General features: G+C 47.2%; 1 protein-coding gene across 1 annotated transcript; it reads right to left on the bottom strand.

Moving 5' to 3' along the window:
* Positions 1-433: 433 nt before the first annotated feature.
* Positions 434-1902, bottom strand: LOC145491742 (uncharacterized). The gene is made up of 2 exons (XM_081470991.1): positions 510-1902; positions 434-450 (listed from the first exon to the last, which is right to left on the bottom strand). Exons 1-2 carry the CDS (start codon positions 994-996, stop codon positions 443-445), a joined length of 495 nt encoding a protein of 164 aa, XP_081327117.1. The 5' UTR covers positions 997-1902; the 3' UTR covers positions 434-442.
* Between the last annotated feature and the right edge of the window lie 9113 nt (positions 1903-11015).

Raw genomic sequence — 11015 nt, 5'->3', positions numbered from 1 at the left:
TGAGGCCAAAAAGGCCGCCGCTATTTGGGCTTTCCTCTTTTGTATCCGGGGCTGGCTTAGGAGCCGCTGTGGCGGCTTCCGCTTGCTCTTCTGCGTAATAAGCCTCGGCGAACGCTTTCTTCTGTTCTTCTCGGGCCAGCCGTCTTTTTTCGGCAGCAAGTTTTCCGGCGGCCACACGCTTGGGGTCTTTCTTGCGCTGCGTGATTGCAGTCGGAGTCGTCGCTTGCTGTGTGATATCGGCGGCAGGCGCTGCCTTGGTCTCTACCTGAGGCGCAGTGACGGCGGCAGGCGTGCTCTCGGATTGTTCGGTTGACATTGAAGCGAACCGTATTATAGGCAAATGAAAAAAGTTCAATTGTTAACAATTTGTCAGCAAGACCTCAGCATTTGTTGATGAATGGTGACCATTTATTCTGCAGTTGCTGAGCCGGGTGGTACTTCATCAACGCCCTCAAGCGGATAGCCTTGTTCATCGTGAGAAGGGTGGCTCGGCTCCAGCAACTGTGGACTAAAATCAATATGTTTCGTGGTGATGAACACCGCGTTGGCCGCGGCAAGAAACCGGCCGCACTTCAAAGAAAGGTTGCCGGCCAGATTGGAGAGCTCTTTGTTCAAGATGTAGTCGTTTCTGAGCTCTTTTTGGTAAGCCTCGATGTCTTTGATTTTAACGGTCATTCCGACCACTTTGGTTGCAAGAAAAATGAAGCTGTCGATGAGGCTTTCCGTTGTCTTCGAGCCCACGTACGTCTCGTAGCGTTTGATGTATTTCTCGACTTCTTTGTCGTTCAGGCACTTCACCTGCTCGTGGATTAGCTGCACTCCGATGGCCTCTTTGGCTTTGCCTGTGGACACGAGAACGACCAACTGCTCGCGAAGAGCGGGAATGTCGGGTCCGGGAGCGGTTGGAACAAGGCCACCTGCGGGACCACTCGACGGCATGGGCTCGGTTTCAAGAAGGTTCAAAACATCTGATAAGGCGGCCTCTTCTGCAGCCATTGTGCAAGGCTATATACAACTTTCATTTTTTAATTCAAATAACTTTATCCCGTAGGGGTGCCAAAGCGCGAACATAAGATAAGAGAACTTTCGCTCTTTCAGCTTTGAAATCAATCCTCTGTACTCATCCGGGGAGAGCTCGCCGGCGTAATCGTCGAAGATGGCTTTCGTTGTCCTGGCCGAAGGGATGTAAAAGAGGACGATCGCCGCCACGTTCTCCCGGAAGGAAGCTGTTATGCCGGTCAACTTCTGGGTCAGCGCCCACACGCTTATGCCCATATGTCGTGCAGAAAAGGCGAGATTCACCAGCTCGCCTGTGCGCCCTTTCACGTCTTTAGAGGCCGCACAGTCGTCGAGGATTATGAGCGTGTTGGTGCCCTCGGAAAGCCATCTCACGAGCTTCAACCACCTTTCCACGTCGTGCTGCTCGCAGACTATCACATCCATTCTCGGATCGTTTTCGCCAAGCCGGTGGTAGGTCTTGTTGTGCGCGAACGTCGGGCAGATGAGCACGATGTAGTCGAACGTTCCGCGGAAAGGGCCGTAGAGCTGGTCCACCACGAACCTCGATTTGCCTGAATTGGTCGGCCCCACAATGAGAGCGTTGAAGGGTATCTTGCTTGGGTCCATATTAATTCTGTACAGATTCCAGCTGTCTTTCCATAATGTTGAACTGGGAGTCGACGATGACGAATACGTGGCAGTTCACGTTGCCTGAGCCTTCGACTTTCCTCTCGATTTCCAGCTGGACCCAGTCCGTACTGTTCACAATGCGCTTGCCACTTCCATGAATGTCTTGGTCCGCCATGGAGCGCATATCAATCAGAAGCCCAAAATTATCTCCGGTGTAAAACTTTGTCACATCCAGGTGCTCGGTTTTATTTTTTTCCTTCACGAAAAAGCGTTGGGCCTCTTCCCACATGTCCTTGCCTTCGACGCCGTTGTTGTAAATCATGTTGGGCGAGCCGTTGATCGTGACGCTGACTTTTTGTCAGATCCGGGAAGACGTATTTTTCTGAATCTCTGGCGCCATCAGCATACGGCTCTATGAACAGTAGCAGGAGGGCTTTTAGCGACTTTTTTTGGGCATCGATTTTGATGTTCTTCCTCGTGTCGGTGTCTTTTTTGAAGGTAACCACTTGGGAACGCATCACGTGGTCATAGGCGAACTCTTTTCCGCTGGAGTAAACGCTATGCGCCTCGTCTGCCAGAGTCTTGCTGCGGATCATATCGTACTCGAGCTGGATGTTGGTCAGCTTGTATTTCAGCTTGGTTGTATCGGAGCCATTGACCACATGTGCAGCTTCTGCCAGGGTTATTTCGAACGTGAGGTCTTTGTAAAGGGCCTGGGGATAGAAAACGCCGTGGTCGGTTAAGATCTGATGGTCCAGCCTGATCCGGTACTTGCTCCCGTACACCTCGTTCAGCTTTTCTTCACCGTCGACGCCCGAGGTTTTTCTTGTCTCCCGCGCCTGAGCGGATCCTGCATAGATCCTCGAGGATCCTGTTGTCTCTTTCTTCCTTCGAAAGGAAAAGGTCTTCAAAGATTTTGTACATGCCATAGCCAACCGTGTCATGCAGGGTAGTGCCTCCAAACCTCACGTGCAGCCTGTCAACGAGCGTTCGCGTGGCGTTCTGGACAAGGAAGTTGTTGGCGTGCCCTCCAGAAAGGTCGATGTTGAAGACAAGCACTAGCGAGCCCGGCACCAGAACCTCGTTCGCGTTCAGCTTGGGCACGTAAACGTACAGAGTATCGCCGGGGTTGGCTTCAGTGCGGGAAAAGGTGATCCGCCTGACCGCGCGCTCGGCCTGCATGCCGTGTAAGGTTTTTTTGATGTATGTTGCGCGAAGGTTCTCTGGAACTGACATTGAATAATACGCCGGCAATTATTTTCTAATTTGAAAATAAACAGGCTTGAAAAATATCGCTATGGCGGAAGGCGGTGGCGAATTTGGTTAAAAAAACCAGGAACTTGACAACCGGATTGGCCACGACGATGCTGGTGATGGAGAACAAGAGGGTGACACGACCTGTCCTTTTCATCCAGTCTCGGTGTCCACTCCCTACCAACCTGGCGACCCCTACCACGGGGGCGAACAAACGGAAATGTCTTCTATGCGGCACGAGCAGTCCGGCCTGCCTGACACTTCTTATGCCGAGACATCAGTTTTTGGAGAAGACATCCCTTTGCTTGAACCAGATTCGGAACGGGAATTTGTCATAGACCGGTTAAAAAGAGTATTTACCAACTTTAAAGAGAGTAGTTTTGCAATTATGAAAGGCACCAAAGAGAAAACCAAGGGTAAAATTGTTGCAGTAGGTACGGGTGGAGGCGAGTACAAGATTATGAAAGATGACGGGATAAACTTCACGCAAAGTTTTTTGGACAAGTTTGCGGACAAAATTGGGCCGAGAGCTGCAGATGTCATTGTGGAAGACCGGGACACCATCAGAGAAATGAAACAAAGACAAAAAGAGGCAGAGAAACAACTACAACAGGCGGAAAAACTCGCTTCGCAAAGAGAACAAGAAAAGAAAGAATTGGAAGTTCTGAGACGCAAAATCGAGCAAACCGACGCTAAGATTGATGCCATTCAGGATGAACATGGTTCGAATCTTGAAAGTGAAGCAGAGCTGCGTAGACTCAAAGAACTGAAAAAGAACTACCAAAACGCTCTTGAAAACAAGAAAAAAGCTGTGGACTCGCTCACAAAAAAAGCAAGAAACGTGGAAAAAGAACAAGAAAAGCTCGATAGTCTCAGGGCCAGGATCGCGGCAAAAGAAAGTGAAACAAACGCCCTGGAAGAAAGGCTCAACCAAACAAAACCGTTGGACGACCTGAAAGAGCAGGAAAGCGAGCTGCAGCGCCAAAACGAGGAAGACCAGGCGATCATCCAAGATGAGAATACCTCGCCCTCTGAAAAAGAAGCCGCAGAAGGCAGAGTTGCAAAAAGAAACGAGATCGCCCATTTGCAAACTCAGATCGCGGAAAGGGAAAGGGGGCGGCCTCTCTTGGAAAGGGTCAAGGAGATCTTCAAAAAATATGGCGTGACGTTGACCGCCATTCTTCTCGCCGCCGGGACCACAATCGGCGCTGTCATCAGGGTCCTCACCAGAGGTTTGAAAGCCACCGGCAAAGCTTTGGGGAACGGCTTCAAAGATATTGCCGCGAAACTCGGCTCTCTGCTGCCCGGGCTGATTGGCTCGATTGTGAGCTTCCTGTTCAAAGCCGCCGGCCAAGTCGTCGGATTTCTGGCCGAGCACACCTGGCTTCTCATTCTTGCCGCGGTGGCCTTTTTGTTCGAAAAATATTTTAAGAGGCAGCGTTAGCTTAGCGCCAAGCCGTGAACAGCAACGCCGATAATCCAACAAAACCGACAATTACCGCCGTTTTGTTAATTTCGTGTTGCGGCGTTTTGTCTGCAGCCTCGGGCTCAATTTTTTGCGCCGGTGGCTGCGCTTGCTGAGTTTCGGTCGAAGCCGGTTTCCTGTGGGGTGGAACCTCACGCCCCGATTCGGCTGTTGCGGCTTTGCGAATCGGGTTGGACGGTTGGCTATTGGGCGGGTTAATTTTTGACGGGCCGCCTGCCATGTGTTTGAGCCCAGCCTTTTTTTGTCTCCGGGTTTGCCTCGTTATTCACCCCCAGTTTCATTCCGGAGACCGCCGGTTTCAGCTTGTTGTTGTAACCGATCGTGCTTGCAGTGTTGATTATCATCTGCGCGGGCATGAGCCACGCCATGGGGGCAACAGCGAGATAGAGCCTGACCTTCGCTTGGTCCACCGCGAGCTGGTACCTTTGCACGCTCGCGGCCAAGTCGGGCTGTCTGATCGCGTATTCCATCAGCACCAGGAACTCGCTCTGGGCTTCTCTCGCCCGACCGCCATAACCGAGAATGCTGCTGCGGACGTTCACCTGCGCACCAAGGACACAGTAAACGAAAGCCTCGATTGACTGATTTATTCTCGACAAGCCCGCCTGCGTCAAACCATTCGCGGTATTTGGCGCGAAACAGTCCGCTTGAGCATCAGAAGCGGCCCCCGGCTCGATGTAATAGATCAGGTTTCCTTTTATCCCTTTCCCGCCTTCATCACTGAATTTGTTCCATCCCGGGTATTTATAGTCGGTTTTCGACGGGCCCGCGCCGGTCGCGTACACGTAAACGCTTCCCAGACCGTGGTTTTCCCCGTGCGTGAAGCGGAAATCGCTCGAGGGGGCAATGCCGAACTCGCTGCATATCCTTTTGTACGAAGCGACGTCGTAATGATTGTTGTATTGGTTGAACGGCGGGTCTCCGGGCAAAGCGCTCATGCTCTGAATTCCCCCAAGCTGGTACAAAATCCGCCTGACCGTGAAGTACACGTGGAATTTGTAGAAAGCTCTTATCTGCGGGGGGAGATCCATCCCTCTGTCAAAGATTTCGCGAGAAACTCCGCACCCCTGTGTCGCGCAGAAAACCGCGAAGTTGAGCTGCTGCGGCCAATATTTCATGTCAGGCCCTCCCAGCCAGCGTTTTGATTCGACTGCCGACGTGTGCCTGAGTTTGGTGTCTTGAAATATTTCTCTGAATTTCGTTGTGAAATGTTGGTCAGGCGTGACGTATATTTGGATTGGGGCGTCGAATATTTTTTTCAAACTTTGCGCTTTGCCGTCGAAAGGTACGGCAGGGATGGGCAAGGAAACTTTTGAACCAAGCGGCGCCAACTGGTAAGGAAACCCTCCAATGGCCCCCGAGCGCTTGTCTTCCAAACCGAGCGCCTTTTTCATTTCCGAGCTCCAATAGTTTTTGTCTGAGCCGAATACGCTTTGAAGCGAGCCTGGGCCCTCTTTGAAAAAGATTTCTTCCGTTACGTTTTTTCCGTCTGTACTCCCCTGAGCGACGAAACGCGATCTATCGGCCTTGGGGAAATGTGCTGCAAATTCTATCCATGCGTTTGCCTTGGCTATTGCGTCTTTTATCATAATGTTTGGATCTTTCCACACATTCGCCATATTATTTGAACACAATTTTATTTGTTGAATATAAAAATGGTTGTTCTCACCCTTGTCACGCAACAGAACGGAGAGACTATTTATTTTGAAGAACCGATACCTAGAGTCGATTTCATGAAACTCATTTCGTGCAGTTTATACAACAGCTGGGACAATTTGAAAAGAGAAGGTTCCGCCACCTTGGGGGACAAAAACAAAGATGTCGCTTTGTCTGTTGGCAAAATTCTCCCAGGGCATTACAGTTTAGAAAGAATTTCAAAAGAAATTGACAATCTGTTCGCCAAATAAAACTATAAGTTGGTAACAGCAATAAACCAGCCTCTTGGCCAGCTTGTAATCCAAAATCCCGGGTTAAAACCGATAGAACTTGATCGCGATTTAGCTGGTTTGCTTGGTATTGGGCGAAAGCTGTTGTATATAACCTTCGTAAAAAGGCTAAGATCTCCAACGACATATTTCATTCATTGCGACTTGATCGACACACAAAAGAATCTGTTCAATGGCGAAAGGTCAGATGTCTTGGCCTCTTTTGATGTGAAAGGGAAGCCATATGAAAAAGTAAGCTACCAGGCTTCTCCGCAACAGGTTTTGCGAAACTGCTCTACAGACCAGTCCATAAATAGCATCACCATTAACGTTAAAGATGAAAATGGTCAACTCTTTGATTTCAAGGGCTTCCCTCTTCTTTTTGAATTAGGGTTAAATTAAATTTCTATATATACGCAATGTCTTCGGCGAATCTGTTGCCACCAAGCGCGCCGCCTGACGAGCGTCTCTATCCAAACATTCCCGAAATAACAAATGCCGAGAATTTCCGGCTAACCGAGATCAGCAGAATTGAAAAAGAAATTTTTGCTGAGGTCGAGCATTACAGGCTTGTGTTGAAAAAATACAAAAAAGCCCGTAAAGCGCTTCATTATTCCCTGGTTGGCCTTGGCGCCTTCACAGCAGTTCTGTCTTCTGGGGCTGTCGCAACATCACTCACTGGTGTTGGAATTGTTGTCGGCGCGCCTGTTGCGGGGATAGCCGCTTTATCCGGCGCAGTTTCCACTGGCCTGTCCGTTGTCAACAAGAAGCTTGAACGGAAAGTCAATAAGCGCTCGAGAATCCATTCTCTGGCTATTGCAAAACATGACTCGATTAACCTCACCGTCTCACAGGCTCTTAATGATAATCGGGTTTCTGACACAGAGTTTCAACTGATCACACGTGAAATGCAGAAATATCGCCAGCTTAAAGAGACTTTACGCTCGAACTTCGCGCGAATACAAACAAACCCAATCCAGCCAGATATTGAAAAAATAAGAAACCAGGTTCGGGAAGAATATAGAAAAAACTTGCGGAGTAAACACCAGATCTGAACTGAATTTTGAGCGAAAAAACACAAAACTTTCTCTTTGTCTTATCAAAAACAGATGATTGTGTTACACCGCGTTACCTTCACGCGTGACGTTGTGTGACTGGGTTAGGTTACTGTCACGCGTGACGTTGCGTGACAGGTCACACAAAAAAAGCAAAACCCTGTCGGGAGGTGCTCGTTAGCTGTTCTTTGCCTAGCCCCGGCTAGGACTTTTCCCGCCGCTGACAAGGCGGCTGTCCCGTTTTACCTCCGGACGAGGTTTGAGGTCCCGAGGGACCTCTGAGCACCTCCCAGTCTCCACTGGGCCGGGGCGGGTTCACCCGGGATTGTCACCGTGGACGGTCTCACCCCGTACCCCTGACAAGTGCCTGTACGTGCTTAGGAATCAGAGGTAGCCACCCTCACATCCCAAAGCACCATCATTTGCTCGCTGATATATTTTATTGTTTCTCAAGCTATATACATTGATCCTGCCACCGATCCTTTCACTTGTGGTGTGCTTCTCTGTCTTTTGCCTAAATCCGCAGGTTTTTACACATACGCATGCGCTTTTGGGTGGCGAGATGATGTCATTCGAGATTATGTCATGCTTGAGCTATATTTAGAGCTTGGCTGAATAAATTTTATCCCAACAACAGCTCTGAAGGCCAAAATGCTTGTGCTGTTCCACGCTATTTTCTTTATTTTCACAGAACTTTCTTCGCCCGTTTGGCAGAAAGAGGTCAGACAGATAACATATCAAGTCGTTGAAGCCATGCGAGAAGCAGAGGAAACTTAAACAGGCTCGATCGAGGCCCTTGTTCAAGAATATTTCATGTTACGAGCGATCGAATGCTGCGATCGAATTTTGCTGTTTTCTCATTTCCTCCTGCTCGCTTCACTTCGGCAGCTTCTGTGGTGAACAAATAATTTAAAGCGCGTTGGCTGGGCGTATTTTTTTGGTGAATTCTGTTCTGGTTCGTTATTTTCGGCCCAAACAAAAAAAATCTTGAGTTGTCCTCCATGTTTTTTCTTTACTGGTCGGCCAAGGGCCTGCGGGGAATATTTGGTTCCAGTCTTCTGAGAAAAATGTCACGCAACTCGTCGATTTCAAAACAAAACTTTTGCTTCGAACGAAGGTTTGTCTCCGCCTTTTTCGCTAACGCTCCCGCCCAAAAAGGAACCACTCGTGCCAATTATAACCATCCGAGGAGCATACTTTTAAAAAATTCTTGTGCTCTGGGCTCACTTCTATTAACTCCATCGGCCGGCCTAGCGATGCTTTATGAAGATTTCCATCTCTTTCGAAACAGGGAAAACAACAACCCTCGAAAAAGCAGTCCGCATATTCAATGCAAATAACCATCGGCACAATCTGCTGCTTGAATTTGCAGAAAGGCAGTTTAAAAATATTCTCTTGTACCTTGTCCCACCCCATTTCCTTTTTTTCCTTGATTTTTATCGCGATGTACTCCTTGAGAATCATCTCACGAAGCTCTGGAGGGAGGCTTTGAATGGCCTCGGAAAGTCCACATGCAGCCATGTCGGCGCAGTATACACTGAGCGTGCACTTCTCCAATAGGAAAAATTTTCTGGTACAGTTTTGTATATACAAGTGAAGGGCACATCCGCGCATATTGATTACGGACTTTGCAGCTTCTATGGACCCGCTTTTTCGCTTTGCTGTTGCGTTACACACACACAGTTCTGGCACAGCGCTCATGCCTCAGTTCTGGCACGGCACACACGCGCAGTTCTGGCACAGCACACACGCGCAGTTCTGGCACAGCGCACATACTAAGTTCTGGCACAGCACACACACACATATAAAGTGGGGGTTCTGGACACTGTGGGTAGCAAGAGGCAAAAAACCGTCCGAAAAAGCCCCCCAGCTCCTTCTCCGAAGCTTTAGTCTGAGGAGAAGGAGCTGGGGGGCTTTTTCGGACGGTTTTTTGCCCTCTTGCTGCCCACTGTGCCAGAACCCCCACTTTATATGTGTGTAAGAGAAAATCAGAAAAAGACATGCAAGAGCACACAAAGCACAAACGCAAAGACTAATTATATTTATACATACAGATTGTTTTACAGTGTACATTTTTTATTGAACATTCATGTTATGGTCAATTGACACATGTCAAAACAAAGTATCCGCTGACCGTTATAACGTGACAATATCGTAGGCTCAAGTTTAGAGCTTATCGAAAACACGTGGGCTTTTTTAACTTGACCACTGATCAAGTGCTGGTTTTCGATTGCCCTGCGGGCTCATGTTCGTTTTACTTGTTGTCAAGAGGGCTGGGTTGTTCGGAAGCCGGTTAACGCTAACCCAGGATTAAAAGTTAGTTTAAGTATAAATTTTTCTTGTAGACAGTGTATGTTGAGATTATTGAAATTCAAAACAGAAGGTAAAACGATATACAGAAAACGTCACAGCAAGAGTTACACAACTTAAGTCAAATTTTCTGGATTATTTTCCAATCTATCAATGCTTTTATCCTTGTAAGCTTCTTTACAGTTCTTTTTCCTTTAATTTTTATGAACGTAATTATTAGTGATAATTAGGTATTTGTTCGAACTATCACACTGACCCTGTCAACTCCAGCTCTTTAGTTGTAGAGCAAAGAGAAACACACATTTGAGAACAAACATGGCGAAGTTGATTTCAACATTACAAACAGGTCTTTTTGATTATGTTTATCGGTCGTTTATCGGTAAGTTTTGGTTTTACATTATGCAAAGATCAAGACTGAAAACACAGTGCACAGTGTTATGAGGGAGATACATGTATCTGGATAGAAAAGACCAATTTATACGTTTATCCATTAAAGAAAGGAATTGCAAGGCCTTTGGTCTATTCCTTTTATAAACATATTACATCAAAATCATTGCTTTCCACTTATTGGCGAGATAAAAATACAATTTTATCTCACTACAGTAAAATGTCAAACTTTTTCTCCGTCGACTATACAGAAAATCCGTGTAAATTGAGACTAAAATAAGATATGATTTAGATAAACGTTTATGCAGCAACGGTCGAGAGAAGATCAAGATAAGAGAGTCAATCCTGCATAGAGACCTCATACCCAAGATAATCCCTCATTTTATGTCTTGATTATTAATAGACGATTCATCGACCTTTTTGTTTGCGCTCTCAGCCGTCTTTTTGTGTTCGTTTGGCTGTTGATTCCTTTGCCGTTCATTTGGTTTCAGGGAGTCTCATGAGCAAATCACAGTGGGAACGGCAACATAGTTGATGTAGGGAACTGATTAGGAAGCGTAGCAAACATCAAAGGAGTCAACAAAGATGCTAAAATTTATGCTGGAAAGTCCACGACCGGGCACAATCTTTTGTTTTGCGCTCATACACTTTGCATGAGTTACGTAACCAAGACGTCTCTATTGGTTAGTTGCTTGGTCAGTAGTAAACAACTGATGTGTTTTGAGCACGGTCAAGGCTAAAAAAGACAACAACATCATACAACAAAGAACTTTGTCGAGTTTCATAACCATTCTCCTCCATTAACTATGATAGCAACGATTACAATAGCTGTCTACAACAACAATGTGAAATGACCACATTCTGCGTATTCTAGATAACATGAAATAGGACAGGCGATTTTTAAAAAAAATAGGCTTTTGACGCTGTCTTACAATTATATTTTGGATATCTCTGGGAGTGATAGACAAA

The sequence above is a fragment of the Orbicella franksi genome, chromosome 7, assembly GCF_964199315.1.
Source record: "Orbicella franksi chromosome 7, jaOrbFran1.1, whole genome shotgun sequence".
Classification (NCBI taxonomy): Eukaryota; Metazoa; Cnidaria; class Anthozoa; order Scleractinia; family Merulinidae; genus Orbicella; species Orbicella franksi.
This window is presented reverse-complemented; position numbering and strand designations above follow the sequence as displayed.

Bases quoted from the DNA above. Each gene is read 5' to 3' on its own strand.
- LOC145491742 (XM_081470991.1), bottom strand. From the start codon at position 996: ATGGCTGCAGAAGAGGCCGCCTTATCAGATGTTTTGAACCTTCTTGAA.